This window comes from Nelumbo lutea, chromosome 1, assembly GCF_056320005.1.
Source record: "Nelumbo lutea isolate HS-2025 chromosome 1, American lotus-T2T, whole genome shotgun sequence".
Classification (NCBI taxonomy): Eukaryota; Viridiplantae; Streptophyta; class Magnoliopsida; order Proteales; family Nelumbonaceae; genus Nelumbo; species Nelumbo lutea.
The window spans coordinates 55,590,833-55,609,548 of NC_142684.1; the positions used below are offsets into that span (position 1 = coordinate 55,590,833).

The following is an 18,716-nucleotide window of genomic DNA, read 5'->3' on the forward strand; positions in this document are numbered from 1 at the left end:
GGCGAATGATTAGGACAGACATGATACACTAAAAAGAATCATATAAATCCCACGAATGCATTAAAAATACCAGGGCCTATTCTTTTTTCCTATTGACTAAGATACTCATATTTTTTTTTTTAGATTTATGTATTTGTAGAAAATTTATTTTCCCTGAACATCACTTATCTAGATAAATAATACCCATCTCCTAGGTAGTTTAAGTAACTTTCCCACCTGGGGAAAAGTTATCAACACTTGAATGAGACAAAATTGCCCATTTTAGTAATATTTTTTTTATAGATTAAACAATCATTTTATTATTTAATTGAAAAATAAAAGAACATTAGTAAATGCAATTGGTTGAGTATGGGTCAGTAATGGGATTTTGATTCCTGTTGACCAAGATATTCGTGTTCTTCTTTCAGATTTATGTGGAGTTTATGAAAAATTTATTTTCCCTGAATATCACTTATCTAGATAAATAATACCCATCTCTTAGGTAGTTAAGTAACTTTCTCACCTGATGAAAAACTTGCCAACACTTGAATGAGACAAAATTGCCCATTTTAATAATAGTTTTTATGGCTAAAACAATCATTTTATTATTTAATTGAAAAATAAAAGAACATTAATAAATACAATTAGTTGAATATGGGTCAGTAACTTCCCAAGAAACCAACGGCCCCAAGATCTAAGGTTAAAATAGCAATAAGGTGTGAAAAGATAAAAACATATGAATCCAAATCATACTTTCCACTTCTAAATCTTCAATTTTCCATTCTTTTGTTTTAATTTTATAGTTGCTACATAATGAGTATTGATCCGTATCCACCAGTACTCATAGATACATCAACTGACACGAACCAATACAATCTGATAAAAGACCAACATAGGTGAAATTGCACGAATACTCCACCATTCCATCCATACCCATGTCTCTATCGCTTAAAAATCCAATATAATATACCATGTATTGGTTATATAGTATTTTGTACAGAAAAATGCAAGCTAGAAAGATTGGTCCAGAAGGATGTACAAATATAAATTCATTATCATAGTATTTCATTATTTGTGATGACATTCTGGGCTTGGCCCCCTCATTACTTAATCGGGAAGGTTTTAAGTTTAATGATCATGTAAACACGAAATATTTCCTCTCCAACTGTCAAACTATGTTGATCCTCCATTTATCACGTTCAATTTACAAGGTAAAAACACCCTTTTGTTGGATGAATCCCTTCCACAAGAAAATAAAAAAATGTAAAGTGAAGAATAACCAAAATACATGACAAAAGTTCTAGTTCTGGCCGAGTAATCATTTTGGATTACCGAAGCAAATTGACAAGAATGGCCCTCAAGAACTATATCATTGTTAATAGGGAGAACCCACTATATTAAGAGGCTTTTCAAATTGATCTAATTGCCATACAAGTTTTCAAGATTCTTCTTTGTTTAGATTACCTAGTGTTCTTTGTGCATATAATTGTTGTTCCTGGGCATGTTTTGCAGCTAGTGCCTCCTCATCAAGTACTTGGATTGGTGACCACTCTGGCAATTTAAACCAATCAGTGGTCTTCTCATTGCTCCCATATATGGATTCCCTGTAGTTCTGCATAACAGGTTTCAGTCGCATTGTTACATAATCAACGGTCGTCCCAACAACTGCGAAGATAACCGAGTAGCGGATTGCACCAATTTGACCACCTGAAATGTCCACCCAGATAAGATTCTCTCCTACTCTAATTTAACTACTAATGGGGTCAATTTTAGACAACAAAAGGAATTTCTTAAGCTATGGAATGGGTCCATAATCCAGCAACAATAGGCAGGGAAAATGTCCATAAGCACGGGCCAGGACAGACAATTCACAAACAGCCCAGGACCATAGTTAAATATATATTCTTCACAAATATGTTACAGGGAAAACACTTGCATCCAATTTATAGCAAGAATGAAAAATAACATAGAAAAAATCAACAAGACATGCCAAATGGTAAAAAGATCTGCGATACATGTTTTCCCATTCAACATGCATTCTTTTCAAAATTCAGGAAGGAAATTTGGCATATTTTATATGAAAATATTGTGTAGTGTTAAATATGTGGATCTAGAAGAATAAAAGTATATTTTCAGATTATCAAAAGCATATTTAAAAACAAAATATCTAATCTAAGGTATTTATGTACCATATACCTGTCCCTAGTGTTTCACATATTCCTCCGTATTTATGTGAAGTATGTAGTCTCAGGCCATTACTTGGTTTAATGGTAAAATCTCAGGCTTGCAAGCATGAGAATGCAGGTTAGAGTCTGAGAGCAGCTGATTTGTGTTAAAAATGCCAAAGGTTAGATTTGTACCTAGTCCACCCCACTGGACAGCCAGGAGCAATATTGGGTATTGAATTTTTTTTTTATGCTGTCCGGTATCTTTTTTTTTTTTATAGGAAACGGTAGCTTCCATTGATGATTTAAAATAAAATTACAGATTTATCACCCACAGGATGGATGGAACATCAGAATAAAACCTTAAAAACAAGCCCAAAACAAAGCCTCCCTAGTAACTCCTTACTTGGCTTTAGTGTTGGCCATTCCATTTGCAGGAAAGTTGATCTGAAGGAGGGAAGGGGAGGAAGGAAAAGGGGAGGGGTCAGTGGAGAGGAGGGAAGGGAATGAAGGTAGAGATGGAGAGGATTAAGGGGAGAGAACAGGGAAGGAGGGAGGTAACAAAAGAGGGAGGATGAATGGAGAGGAAAGAACAGAGGTGGAACAAGAGGAGATGAAGAAAGAGCAAGTGGACAGAGATGGAGGGGATTCTGTAGGAAGGGTAGGGGTGGAGGATTGGGTGAGAGAAGACAATGATAACAGAATTTGTAGGGAAGTTGCGTGGTAGGTTGGAAGATTTGAATGTGTTAAAAGAAAGCTTACAGAAGAGGTAGAAGGAGATCAGAACAATGATGAGGAGATTGAGTGAAGTAGAGAGATTGAAGAAAGATGTAGAAGGTGACAAGAAGCCCGGGGTAAAAGGAGACAGAAGGAAAGGGGGAAAGTAGTGGGTAGGTGGCAAGGGGTTTAAAAAAGAAGCGGAATGAAGATTCTTGGTTGGAATGTGAGGGGAATTGGGAATGCAAGGAAGAGAGCGACAATAAAAGAGGTAATAAGGAGGTATGACCTAGACATTGTGCTGTTGCAAGAGTCTAAGAGAATGGAGTTTAATAACAAATGGGCAAGGAGTGTATGGAAAGCTAGGGGGATTAGTTGGGTGGCTGCTCCCTCGTGGGGTGCTTCCGGAGGGATTGTAATAATGTGGAAGAGGGATGTGGTTGAAGGTTTGGAGGAGTTGATCAGAAAGTATTTGGTTTCCATGAAGATTAAGTAGCAAGAGGATGATTATATGTGGGTGCTCACAAATGTATACGGACCAAATGACTACAAAGAGAGAAAGGAGTTGTGGAAGGAATTGGCTGATGTTAGAGGGTTGTGGGATGGGCCTTGGTGCATGGGTGAGGATTTCAATGTGATCAGATTCTCGAAGGAATCCAATAAGGTTAATCAAAGGGTGACAAAAAGCATGAGGAAGTTTAACAGTTTTGTGGATGCCTTTGAGCTTAAAGAGATTCCCCTAGCCCATAAGACATTTACATGGTCAAATTTCCAATCTAGACCCATTTGCTCTAAGCTGGATAGATTCCTGTTCTCTTTGGATTGGGAAGAACATTGGGGAACCTTGGCTTCTAGAGCTCTCCCAAGGGTGACCTCGGATCATTGGCCCATAGTGTTATGTAAAGAGAAAAGGTGTGGAGGTCCTACCCCCTTTAGATTTGAAAATATGTGGTTACTTCATCCAGGGTTTACTAATAAAGTGAGGGGGTGGTGGTATGGGTGTAACCCAATGGTAGAATGGGAGGGGATGAGATTCCATAAGAAACTACAATTCTTGAAAGCAAAAATCAAGGAGTGGAATTTGGGAGGATAGAAGAAAGAAAAGGATCTCTGATGGATAAACTTGAAAGCCTTGACTCTAAAGAAGAAAGGGAAGAATTTGGAGAGGAAGACAATGAACTCAGGAGAGGTTTGAGAAGACAGTTAGAGGACTGCTTGCACAAGGAGGAAATTAGTGGGAGGCAAAAATCTTGGTGTAAATGGTTGCAAGAGGGAGACAGAAACACTAGGTATTTCCACTCTTTGGCAGATGGCAGGAGAAGGAAGAACTTTATCTCCAAATTGGTAGTAGATGGAGTTGAGTTAATACAACAAGAGGAGATAGTTGGGGCCTGTGTGGAGCACTTCAAATCCATTCTAGAAAGGCTTGTGAGTAGAAGGGTGTGGGTAGAAGGATTGGATTGGCCAGATGTAGGGGTGGAGAACAGGAGAAGGTTGGAAAGAAGCTTTAATTTGGAAGAGATCAAGGAGGCTATGTTTTCTATGGATAGAACAAAAACTCCAGTGTCGGATGGGTTCATAATGGCTTTTTATCAGGACTGTTGGGATATTTTGAAAGATGATCTTTTGTAGGTGTTTGAGGAGTTTTTCAGGAGAGGAATTGTCAATCTAGGTGTTAACTCTACATTTATAGCCTTAATTCCAAAAAAGAAAGATGCATCCCACCCAAAGGATTTTAGGCCAATTAGCTTGGTAAATAGCTCATATAAGATCATTGCAAAAGTGTTGTCTTTGTGAGGCTAAAGGAGGTATTGCCAGATATCATTGCACATTATCAAGGAGCTTTTGTGAGTGGAAGACAAATTACTGATAATATTTTAATTGCTAATGAGAGTGTGGAGAACTTTAAGAGGGATAAGAAGAAGGGAGTGGTTTGTAAGTTGGACTTGGAAAAGGCTTATGACTTGGTGGATTGGGATTTCTTGAGGAAAGTTTTGACTAAATTTGGGTTTGGGGCTAGGTGGTGTAAGTGGATCATGGGTTGTGTCCAGAATTGTCATTATTCAGTACTAGTGAATGGGACAATGGTAGATTTCTTTCCATCCAGTAGGGGTATAAGACAAGGAGACCCCCTCTCTCCTTTCTTGTTCATTCTAATTGTGGAGATAATAGGGAAACTGATTCATAAAGCAGATTCTAGGGGGCTCATTAGAGGTTGGAGAGTTGGGAGGGTGGAAACCCCCCTCACTCACTTACAGTTTGCTGATGACACGATTATGTTTTGTGAAGGCGGTAATGTGAGCTTTATCAAGAACTTGAAGTTGGTGATACAACTGTTTGAGCAAATGTCCAACTTGAAAGTTAACCTTGGTAAAAGCTGTGTAGTGGGGATGAATATGGAGGAGGGAGAGATCAAGGAGAGTGCTGAAGTGCTGAGGTGTGAAGTCTCGGGGTGGCCTTTGAACTACTTAAGGTTGCCATTAGGTGATAATCCTATGAGAAAGAGCTTTTAGAACCCGATGGAGGAAAGGTTTGAAAAAAGACTGGTATCCTAGAAAAAGAACTACCTCTCTCTTGGTGGGAGAATTACACTAATTAAGGCCACGCTTGCTAACTTACCCATCTTTTTCCTATTGGTGTTAAAAATCCCAATGAAGGTTTCTAACAGATTGGAGAAGCTGATGAGAGATTTCCTGCGGGAGCCGGGAAAGAAGAGGGATCATAGAGTTAGATGGGAGATAGTGTGTAGGAGTAAGACTTGTGGTGGTTTGGGGCTTGGGAATATTAGGAGAAGGAATATGGCTCTTTTGGGAAATTGGTTGTGGAGGTTCCCTATGGAGAATGAGAAGCTATGGGCTAGAATAGTGGCAAATATACATGGGTTGGAGCACAATGGATGAGACGCTGGAATCAGAACTAGGATCATAAGCAATTCTCCTTGGAAAGCCATTCATGACCTGCTACCAGTTTTCTCCCCTAATATCAGGTATGATTTGAATTCCGGTAACTCCATAAAATTATGGGAACAAACCTGGATGGGGAGTGCCCCTCTAAAGGATCAGTTTCCTTCTTTGTATGCTCTATCTGATTTGAAAAATGAGCCAATCTCATCTTTCACCACCCTGTCCTCTTCCACTTCTGGGATTGGGTGGAACTTGGGTCTAAGAAGGGATTTGAGGGACTCAGACTTCGACAATATTTCGAGCCTTATTGCACTTCTTGATAACGTTGTCTTAGACCCCACTAGGGCAGATTCTAGAATTTGGACACCTACCCCCAATGGCATCTTTTCTTGTGCTTCCTTCTTCAAAGTCTTAAGTCAGTCCACCAGTCCTACTTTCCCCCCTTTCCCTATTGATGAGGTTTGGTGCAGAGCAATACCTCCTAGGGTTGGTAGTTTTTGTTGGGAAGCCTATCTGGAAAGAATCAACACTGGTGATCTACTCCAAAAGAAGAGACCCAATACTTGCTTGTCACCTCATTGGTGTGTTCTTTGTAAAGCAGACGGGGAGACTGGTTTTCACTTACTGGTGTCTTGCCGTCTTGTGAGGTCAATTTGGGATTGGGCTTTCTCCCTATTTGGATGTAGTTGGAATCCTCCATCAAATTTGTAGGGCCTTTTTTCCCCTTCTTTTTTCAGGTGGCGGATAAAAAGGGGAAGGACCATGTGGAGAGGACTAAGGGCTGTCGTATGTTGGACACTTTGGGAAGAAAGAAATTCCAGGATATTCTCAGAAGCTGAGAGAGGAGTAGCAGATCTGAGGGCGATATTAGGGTTGTATAGTGGCTGAAATCTTTGGAGCTATTCACAGATTACACTGTGGATGACATGTTGAGGAAGTGGGGTGAAATTGCAAATTGCACACAGACCAAGTCAGTAATGAGAGTGTCTTGGACCCCTCCACCTGTTGGATTCTTGAAATTAAACTTTGATGGGTGTAGTAGGGCTCGGGGATTGGGGGTGTTTTTAGGGATGAGAATGGGGTCATTTTTTCCATGTTCTCAGGCCCAATTGGAGTGGGTGACTCCCTTGGAGCTGAGATCTTTGCAGTTATGGAAGGAGTCCAGAAAGCTAAGGAGTTGAACATCAAAAAACTCATAATTGAAGGGGATTCAGAGGTGGTGATAGGGTGGCTGAATAAAGATAACACTGGCTTATGGAAGTACAACAATGAGAAGGAAATTTAAGTGGCTGGTGTGGGAGATGGAAGTTAAAATATGTTGGGTTAAAAGATCGGCTAATTCCCTAGCTGATGGTTTAGCTAAACAAGGGGCAGAAAGGGATTCACTATTTTGGGCTAAGTTGTAACTTTAGTGTTTTTTTCCTTTTTTTGAGGACCTCTGTTGCTCTTGGAAGATAAGTGTGTTTGTCTTCCTCTTGTAAATCTTCTATTGATGATTTAATGAAAGTGTTATTGACAGAAAAAAAAAAAAAAGAAACATGACCAATAACTATGTAAAATTCCAAGAAGCTGTTTCTTTCTTTCTTTCATTTTTGATTGATAACCCATAAGTTTTTTTGTTGGTCGGTAGTAAAAGTAAAAAAGCCAAAGTGCTGCATTGTTAACATCTGATGTGTTAGTCTTAGGGGATGTTATAACTTATAACAGATGAAGTGGCTGAACTGAAAGGCTAATTTCATTGTCTTTTAGTGAAAATGTTTTTAAGGAGGCTGTGAGCTCCTTAATGGCCGAAGTTAAAGTTGAGCAGATTACCATACCCTTGAATGTTTTGTTATTTAATTATTTTTTTGAAGAATAAAGATAAAATTTTAATAAAAACAAAAAAGGGATACAACAGGGAGGTGATAAGACATCACTGAGAGAAGAAAAGCAAGTCTCAAAGACCCTTTAAGACCCCAAATCCACATAACTTGATGACAAAAGGAACACCCAAACCAATACCAAACTAAGAACAAGGAAAAAACCCCTCCTTGTCGCAGCCATGGCTTCAAAGAACCTCTGTGGACATGTCCTTTTGGATTACAACATCCTCATCCCATATCTTGCCTTTTTTCGGACAAGCATCTTTGTTAAACTTATCTTCCTTTCTTCTCCTTTTGAACTCCTGAAAAGCCTTTCTAGCAAACTCCTCACCACCCAATAAAACAGACCTAGGCTCTTCCCAATTGTAACCTCTGTCCACTATTTTTTGGAGGGCCCCCTCATCTGATTCCCCATCATTACTGTTATCCTTTTGCATCGTCTGTCTCACCACGGAATCGGAATCACCTCCACTCGAAGTGTTTTCTTGATGCTCCTTCGGCATCAGGCCCAGTTTTAGCCTAAAGAAAATCTTGGTCACATGCACAATATTATGATTTCTCGAACTGCACAGTTTCTTTCTTGTTATTTCATTGGTTTGTTCCCCCTCCTCTTCAGGGTTTCTCCTTCTACCCAAATCGACGCCCAATTTTCCAATCTTCACCTCCTCATATTGCCGAACATCCTCAGTGTAGCATTCAATCTGGTTTCCAGTCTCCTCATGATCACCTGAAAAATTCTCATCTTCAACCTCCACTTCAGCTTCGGCCCTGGCACTCTGAATCTCCAACTCCATGCCCAACTCCCTGCTATCAATAACATTGGGGCAGAAGCTACTTTCTGAAACATTGAAGTCAAAGCTTTTTCTTTTATCGCCTTCCTCGGCGTTTTCTCCCACCTCCATTCTCTCCAAACTATCTTCCACATTCATAAGTTATCTTCCACATTCCCCTTACTGCTAAGCTTGGGAAGTTGATTCACCACCTCTCTAACTAACAAAAACTGCATGCCTGAAGCGTTTTCAATTCCTTCCTTAGCCCCCTCCAAGACACTATGAGAACCTTTCTCAAGAGATAGAGGTCTAAGCCCTGTCAGTCACCCTTCCTTGTGAAATGCTGATTTCAGTAGCCACTAAGGGTGCTTGGAAGTCAATCTTTTCTGACGATACCTCGAACTTTGGGAACCTTGCACAAATCGTCGGAATGAACAAACTTAGTGATCGCCCACTCCCAGATCTCTTCCTTCCTTTTCCTTTAACAGCATGAGGGTATCAGTTTTTAAAACTTATCACTTTTTTCACTCTCAGCTGCTTAGTCCTGCCCACCCACCCTTAGGGTGAAGCCGAACTGCTTCTGATCGAATTACTACCCTTCTTCCTTTCTCGAGTTTCAAGACAATTTGAAACGTTTTCTCTTTCGAGTATGAACCCCAAAGGACCTTTAAAGTGTGACTTTTCAGATACCCAAAATGGTTGCCCCTTAAACCTTTCCACCTCCTCCAACCTTCCTTCTCCAAATGTCACCCATCCCACCAATAAACCATCGTCTTCAACCTTCGAACTCTTCTTCCACAAAGATGTTTCAAATTCTGTCAAACACCAGACCTTCAGACATAAGCCGTCGGAGAAGAGATCAATGACTTGAGGAGCATCACTTGGCTTCAACCCCGAAACTTGAACCCTCAATGCCTTCAGACCTGAAAGGTTGTACTTAATAAGATTTTCTCCCAGAGTGTCAACTATTCTGTCAAGGGAAATTTCCTTCCAGAGATTAAATAGGAGTCCTAAAAATCTTATAATAATGAAGCTCTCATTAAAAAACTCCAGCTAATTACAAGATAAATGCCAATGTTCAATCACTGCTGGACCATCCAAGGTCTCCACCGACTCAACATTTGAGAATTCACATCTCCCTTCCCCACCATCAAGAATTGCTTTTCACTCCTCAAAGGAAAAACAGAAGCTGGACATTTTAGTGCGAGCTTTTTCATGATGCTCTCCAGAATCCTCCCCCAATCTGTAACCTCTGTAGCTGCAGTAAGAACCAGCCTCTGTCTCCAATCTTCTTCTTCCTTGCTTGAAAACAATTTTTGTCTGCTGTTTGAACTAGCTAAAACAAGCTTCGAGCTCAAACTCACAGAATCATCTCCCTTTGAATCCTTTCTAGAGAAGTGTGATTTTTGTAAAAGATGAAGCAATAAGTGATTCAGTTCTACGATTTTGGCAGAAAAAATTATTTTATCTGGTAGAAGATCAAGCAACAAGTGATTCAGTTTTGTGATTTTAGCCGTTATTGAATGGCCCCCTTAGCCTGTAAAATATACTAGGTCTGACAAATGAATCAATAGATACCTGCATGTGTACTCTGTCTAGAATGAAGTAAGGTTGCCGGCTTGCAGCAGAGATTTGACTCTGAACATCTTGACCCCAAAATCTCTTAAGTAACACAAGCTAGGCAGCTTAATCTAACCATAAGTTACCCAGTACATATAAACACTTAAGCAGTAAATGAAGAGAATGGAAATTGACCTTGGAGTCGACCTAGAAGAGCTCCACAACCAAATCCTCCAACAGCGGAGTTTATGAGATCACCAGGTTCTGAAGCACGGCTTGCTCTTACAAATTCACGTGCTCCTGTTGAATGCAAGAAATCATATAATTTTCAAGAATTGCAAGCATAGTTAGTATGGAAATACTGCAAAAGAATTTGGAACAACTTGCTTACATGGACCTACTATTTCAGATCTTCAGAACATTAATAACAATTAATTTTTTTTATCAATAATGACAACTACTTTACACATTTGAGTTTTGCCTACTCTTCCCTTCCTTTCTTTTTCTTTCTTCTTCTTGTTATTTTTTCTTTCCTTTTTCTTTTCTTTCTTTGATTTTCTTATTTTGCTACTGATTACTACTTAAACCAACCAACTGATATAATATTTGGGATGCAAGTCATTTGCATGGCGTTTGGTACTGTGGTTTTTAAGTCTCAAATCTCAACATTTGTAAAATAATTATAGATTCGGAAAACAGAAAGTAAGGTGTTTTGGCACATGATACAATGCACAATTGTTTATTGCAGTTTAAAATACACAAGTTCCATTAGGTGCCACTAGACACCACATAACTGAAGTGGCAACACCCCCATGCACATAGCCTGATGTAAGGGGCTGTACAAACGTTTTTTAACTTAAATCTGCCCAACCAAACATGACTTGGGTATTATGAAGTCAAAATGCTTAAATGGTGCTTACATGGACTCTAAATGGGAATTCAACACCACGGTTCCAAATACCCCCATTGAAATGTGATCTTAACTTTTAACTAGCATTACAAGTAGTACAACATAAAGAGTCAAGTATAAGAAAACTTCATGTGTTAATCCTGAACCGAAAACAAGCATAGAAATGCACCCATTTAAACCTCTAAATGCACTTTAATTGGATGTTCTCAGAGGTGTCTGAGGCTGAAATCCAAAGGCAAATGGGAGTGGTGCAACTTGTCCCAAAATGAACCAATAAATCACAAATATATATATAGAAATACAAAATAGCTTAATTAATATATTTTTATAATCATTCTTTTTTGGTGAATGGCGTATTCATGAGATTTACTCTTTGAACCTTGATGTTAGGATTTTCCTTTTATCCAAGTGAAATGTGATTACTCATGCTTCAGCATTTTAAAACTATGTCTAACTTGTATGTTTCTAAATCTACATTAACAAAACAAGTCACGTTGGCCAGCATATATTTATCTAAAATTATGCCACAAATAAAGAGTCCATAATAAATGCCATTGAATAAATTCCTAATCATGATGAATCCATGATCACATTGTTCATGACCATTTCATGATAAAAGTAAAATCAAGCTTCAATTTCAAGTGATCCGATTACTGGGCAGTCCATCACACAACGCAACCAGTGCCTACCAACACAAATCTCAAGCATAACAAACACTATCCAAAATCACCCTGACTTTCAAACTGCCAATACGAATACGGGTTACTTTCCTTTCGGCGTCTATCAGGTGAATAAACAAGCAACATCAAGCGAACCAGTAAATATACTGAAAAATGCTTTCTGTGGGAAACAATTACCGCAGTAGCAACCAGCAACGATGGCAAAATTAGCAGCATAAGTTGTAGAAATGTTAGCGAGGCCATAAGTTTTTCGATATTTGGACACCAAACCAGTTGCTCCGCCAACAACCCCTGAAAAATTCGAGAAAATCTTCAGAAAAGAAAGGAAAGAAATAAGATCACCCAATTCACTTAAAAAGAAAGATAAACGCATAGAATAAACGACTTCAGTATTTCAATAGATGAATATGTCCAGCTTCTCTTCAGCAATCGGTTTTAATTAAACAAGACTGACCGAATGCCTAAAGACATAAGCCCTAATAAAAGGGAATAAAATCGGACGGATTAGGTTTCACCAGTTCACCTGCGATGACAGTGGGTACGAAGATACGTTCCTTCCAACCTTCCGACGATGACTTCTTATGGGTTTTGTCGTCTAAATCCATTTTGTGCTGCTACTGCTCTCTCTCGCTCTCTTGGCCCCCTGATTGAAGCGTCTGCGTGTCGTTATAGAAAGGCTATAGTGAAATAGAATGGGAATTTCGTCGAATCAGATGTAAACCCCCGTCCCAACCAAGCGGTTGGGTGGCACAGTTGGTAACCTGTAGGAATTCACGTCTGTGCCCCACAAAGAGCGGATCACGAACGCTCCATAAAACATTTCAACTGTGTATTGAGAATAGACCTGTTCATGGCCGAGTAGCCCGACGGGCCGGGCCTTTAACACACATTTGATCCCGCAGGCTTGACCTTGGGCCTAAAAGCCCGAATCCGACTATGTTGCGGGCCGGGCTCAGGATTTATTAAAAAAGCCCAGCCCAATCCAACCCGACCTATAGGTTAAATAAAAAAACCCTAATATCCTAACCCCTTTTTTCATTCATCTCTTTCTTGTCTAAGCTAGTTAGCCGAACCTCTTCTCAGTTTTCATAGTGACTCACAACCCCATACTCTCAGGCAAACACAGAACCAGCGAACACTCACCGACACAACTAGTAAACTCCAGCAAACCAACGTGAGTCCTCTCTCTCTCGTTCCTCTTCTCAGTTCCCACTTCTTCTCTCTCAAATTTCAAACGGGAACTCAAGCACTAGCGAGGTGGCGAACACAAGCACCAACGGCAGCGGTGAGTCCTCTCTCTCTCTCTCTCTTAGTTGTGAACTCAGCACCGGCGAACACAGTCACTAGCAGTGAGTCCTTTCTTCTGTTAGGTCGGGCTTCGAGCTTCGGGCTTTTTTTAGGGTTGGGCTCGGGCCCATGTTGTAGGGCCATTGGTTGGGCCGAGCTCAGGCTTGGGCCAAACAAAGTCTTGTTTATGAAGAGTAAAAGCCAGACCCGAGCCCGGCCCAGCCCGGCCCATGAACAGGTCTAATTGAGAACATGGGCCCTGCAAATTTTAAGCAAGATTGAAGTACATGAAAAGAAGCCACTTCTCAATTGGGCCAAGCTGATCCAATTCAATGACATCTAACCACAAGTTTGGGTTATGTTCAGCTGATTGGATCATAGTCCAAGTTGCACCCGTTTGGGAGGGTTGAAGTTATGATTGAGTTAAGAAAGAATTAAAAGATGGTATTTTTGGCTGAAAGATATTAAGAAATTATTAGTATGCTCTGACCTCTAACTTTTGAAAGTTTAATAATTACATTCAGAGGTATGTTAGTATTAGTGAACTTTCTTTCCTCTGAACTTTGAACATAAATAATGTTATTCTAAATTCTGAAAATTGTCAAATGTCCATTTTAATCCCAGATATGAGAATTTTTGTTTGTCGATGTAATTCAATAAGAAACAATATTAAAAATTATTATAATGAATAATATCAATAATAATTAACAATAATTATAAATTAAAACTATACAATAATTATTATTAATTATTCACAATTCATCATTACTTTTGTAATTAGTTAATTACTAATAATTATTAATTATTAATTTTATAATAATAAATTAATATTATTAATTCATAATTAATTATTAATTATTAATTAATATGAAGCTTTAATTATTATAATAATTCATAAATAATATGTAATGAATAATTAATATTCATTATTAATTGTAAATTAGTAATCATTTTTATAATTATTAATTATTAATTATTCATTATAATAATTATTATTAATTAATAATTACTATAATAATTAAAAATGATTCATTAACAATAATTAATCGTTAGTATACTTATTAATTATTATAGTAATGAGTAATTTATAATAATTATTATAATCATTAATAATTTATATTAATTAATAATTCTTAATTAGTAATAATTTTTATAAACAATCATAATTAATTATATATAAATATAAGAATTATTATTAATTAATAATTAAAAATTATTCATTAACAATAACTAATCATTATTATATTAAAATAATTATTATAATTTCTTAATTATTATTGTAATGAATAATTTATAATAATTAATTAATCATTACTAATAATGAATAATAATAATTACTAATTAATATTGAATTAATGATTCTTTAATAATTAATAATTCATACTTATTAATTTCTATTATAATATTATAATATTAAATTTCTATATTATAATATTAATTATTATGACAATATTATTATAGTGTTATTACTATTACAATATTAAGGATTATTGTAATTAATATTATAATTAATGAATTTACTAATTACAATTAGTATTTATTATTTTAGTTAATAATATTCTTTACATATGTAGTAATTGTGTGCTAAATTACCGTTTTTCATATAATTGTAACAACTTGACTATTTCATTAATAATTAATTTATTATTGATTGTTTTTAAAAATACAAATTTAAAAATTAGGAAAAGACTAAAGAGTCATAATTAATTAAAACGTGTTATGTGTAAAAAGTGTTTATTTAAGTAGTTATCTACTAATTGCAAGCTTGATTCGCGGAATGCAGAAGCACGCAAAATGTTTCTGTTTTTTAAAATTGCATAGTTTAGAATATATTCAAATTTTATATGTATGTGATACAAACTCTAATAAAATAAATATTACCATAAGGTAAGCCTCCCATTGTTTAGACATCCAATGAACTTTTCCAGTCTCTAGGTTGAATGCACCCCCAACTACTTCAATCAAAGCCATCTATGTAGCACATCATATAATCATTTTGGTGTTTCAACTGCCTTTTTTCTAATATGACGTAAAATGTTTCTTCTATTTCGACAACAACTTCTGTCCAAGATTGTTTCCTTATAGAGAGACCATACATACCATGTGTTGTTATCTCTTTTATACACTTATCCAAGAAATATTTTATTGCACCTTAGTTATACATAATACCACTAGGGATCGCGAAGGGGCGGGGCATCCCCTCCATCCCCGCCCTGTGGCTAAAATCCCCACACCCGTCCCTGGTATCAAGGTAAAGATTTAACCCCCATCCCCGGCCCGTCGGGGATGGGGAATCCTCGATATGTACCCGCCCCACAAAGACGAAGAGGATACTAAGAGAAGGCTCGGAGATGCGAGTTTGTATAGGGGTTGCTGTTGTGACAGAAGTGTCCAACCATCACCTCCTGTATCCAACCATTGTGTGGTGATAGATGCATCCAACCATCACCTCCTACGGAGGAAAGATTGGGAAGTCTGTTGCTACGGTGGCGGCGGCACCTGGTGGTCGGCAGACGTACGGAGAGCAAATAGAGAGATGAAGAACTAGGCTATTAGACATGGGACCACACATTAAGTGGATTTTAAGTACTTATTGTTAAAAAAAGTACTTCTTAAAAAAGCGACATGGATGTGGCTTTTTTTTCAGCACTTTTTGAAGAAGTGCTTCTTCATTCAAATGGGACAAACCTGTCCCTATTTTTTTCTTTAATGACAAAACTACCCCAACTAGAGTTTATGATCTTCTTTCATTCGAAACCCTACAACAACAGGCAACAGTGGCATTTGGTTGCAGGTCCACGGGTGACGTTCGACGGTGAGCAAAAAACAGTTGACAGACCTGTCGTGAGGCTACCCTAACATATTATGAAGGTAGTTCAGATGAGGTGAAGCAACTGACTAAGAAATTCTTCGAAGCCATGGACTCCGACAGAGATAGGAAGGTCAGCATGAAGGAGTTCGAGGATTTCCTGCGGAGGAGCACAGAATGTCACAATTATAATTTTAAGCCAAGCTTATTCACTGAACTAGGCAATGACGATAATGGCCTTATTGATTTTGAAGAAGCAAATGTCTTCTATTACATCATTAAATGGAGGGCTTGTATTTTACTTGCATTGAGTGCTTCCGAGATAAATGTTGTGATACCTACAATCTCTGTTCCACCTATTTTTGCTCTGCAAAACAATGCTTTGAGCACCAACTTCTTGCCAATAATTATGTACTGCTCGAAATGCTAACGCAGAGCATGAGCATTGCCATGATGACTGGCAGGAACAAGCAGTAAGAAGAAGAATTGGTATGTCTATTTTGATTTTCTTTCTTGTATTTTCATCATAGCTAGCTATTCCTTCTTCTTCTTCACATTCTCCTTCTTGTAGGATATGTGCTCCGGCCACACCTTCATAACTCCAAAGACTCGGATTCGTTATAGTCCCTCCTGTGATACTCCAACCACCCCATGAATTGGTTATTCCTAAACGAGTCATGAAGGGTATAACGAACATACCCTATCTCCACATTGGATCAAGAACAGGGTCAGAGGGATCAAAAATTGCTAATTCGTATAGAGCCATCGAACCAGCCCAACCAGAAACTAGAGCTGTATGCATTATATGGACAGAAAGCAACCGACTGGGATCATTCAATACAACGGTATGAATTGACCAAACCAGCTTCACAAGTTGTAGAAAAAGCTAGCTTTGCAAAAAAAAGCCGTCAAATTTGCTACCTCAGCCATTGCCCAAACTGCTAAATCTGCAACTACTAGCGCTATGAGGTCGGTAGGCATCAAGACCCCTACTGTTGACTTTACCACGCAAATGTATAGTTATTGGTGTATAAAAATGATCATATATATATTTTTTTAATTTGATATTGGTGGTGTTTTTTTTATTTTCTTGAATAATCTGAATTTCCTATTATTGATTTATTATGTATAGTTAAAATTATCATATTTTAATATAAATTTCTTATTATTATTTTTATTTATCATCATCATCATCATCATTATTATTCATTGCAGGGGCTAGTGGAATTATGAAAGTTCAATGTAAACTATCTGCTTTAAAAGGATGAGGAAAAAAATTTAATAGTTTCAGTAAAATGATCTAAGTTTTTATCACTATCTTTGTTGTTAAAACTATTTTAACTCATTTTTCATTTATTAATTTTTATTTACAGATAAGATATTTGAATGATAGTAAGTAAAATTAATTATACATTTAAAAATAACAATGCCATACAAATAAATGTACACTGACAGCCAACACTCAGGTTTACTCCAAATTAGCACCTAGTGACATGTTGAAATGTGATTGGACTTGAAGAGAAAATCCCTTCAAGTCCAAATGCATTAGATTCGAAGTGCATTCCGGATAAGAAAATAATATCCACCCCACTGAGCTCGAGTCCCCACCATACAGATAGTCAGCTACAACCTACACCCAATAGAACCCTAAACTAGATGATGAAAAAACAAGTACAATGAAAAACAACTAAAACCCTAAACTCAAATCAAACCACCATTGTAACCCAAACCTGAAGAATACTTCAAGGAACACCCTAAAAAGAATGAAAGCCTAAAAAAATGAAAATAGAAGCATTAGTGTCATTACAATGAATAACAAATAAAATAAACCACGTAACTAATTCAAACAACAGTTTTTCTAAAACATTGCAAATAATAAGGAAAAAAGCCTAGGGTTTCTTCTAAACCAAGAGAGAGGAAGAAGAGATGAGAGAGAAATGATGCTTGATATAAGTGAGGGACGTCAGGCTTTCTCAAGGAAAGGTTGCAGGGAACAGTGGGAGAGAGATGGCAGAATACTTTCAAACTAGACGGAAACCATCAAGTATTAAAAAAAATTATATAAAATAATACAAAAATAGCATTATCATTGATTATAAGTAGGAACACATGGCATTTCAAAAATTAGTGCGAACACATTGCATTTCAAGAATTCGTGCGAACACATGGCATTTCAAAAATTAATGCGAACACATGGCATTTCAAAAAATTAGTGCGAAAACATGTACCTTGCATGCTTGGATAGGGTTAAGCATGTAATTGTTGACATTGCATGCTCACATTAAGCTAAATACATGTTGATACTATTTATTGAATGAAACACTTGGGTAGGGTTAAGCATATAATTATTGACCGTACATGCTCACATTAAGTTAGACATGTGTTGATACCATTTACTGAGCGATGAAGGTGTCTATGTATCCCCATTTTGTATTAATAAATATACATAAGATTAATATTGTTGTTGTTATTGTTATTATTATTAATTGAGTTCATGTGGGCTCTCATTGTCATGATGTGGCATTTTTCATTGAAATGTATAGTATAACATGTAAAAAGTATTGTATATATGTATGAATGAAGTAATGGCTAAATTTGTCATTTGTGTCAATATAAGCACTTCTAGAAAAAGTAACTTACCAAACATCCCCACCTCAATAAGTGCTTAAAAATATAATAAGTGATTTGGAAAGTGGGTCACCAAATAACCTTAAGTGGTTGTTAAAATAAGTATTTCTAAAAAATACTTGTGCAACAAGTACTTTTAACAACCACTTAATCATTAAACAGGGCATTCGTTGGACTGGAAAGGAGAACAACACCATTAGCTTCAAAATTGAAATTGTGCCTTGAGGACCATAAATGCCCATTCAATTACATTCCGTAATTTTTGTACAAGCATGATTAAACATTTTCCCTAGTTCTTGACCATTTATGGTGGAAATCTGATATCCAATGCCTTTATCCTTAGTATAAAGTCATAAAATAATAAGTGTGTGGAAATGTTTGATCACATAAGTAATATTTATTTGTAACAAGTGTTATAATATTGTTAAATTTCGCACATAGGAAGG

General features: G+C 37.2%; 1 protein-coding gene across 1 annotated transcript; it reads right to left on the reverse strand.

The window, feature by feature from the left end:
* Positions 1-1,132: 1,132 nt before the first annotated feature.
* On the reverse strand, positions 1,133-12,402 carry LOC148874652 (Mitochondrial import inner membrane translocase subunit Tim17/Tim22/Tim23 family protein). The gene is made up of 4 exons (XM_088965554.1): positions 12,070-12,402; positions 11,724-11,837; positions 10,152-10,256; positions 1,133-1,686 (listed from the first exon to the last, which is right to left on the reverse strand). Exons 1-4 carry the CDS (start codon positions 12,149-12,151, stop codon positions 1,418-1,420), a joined length of 570 nt encoding a protein of 189 aa, XP_088821680.1. The 5' UTR covers positions 12,152-12,402; the 3' UTR covers positions 1,133-1,417.
* Positions 12,403-18,716: the final 6,314 nt, after the last annotated feature.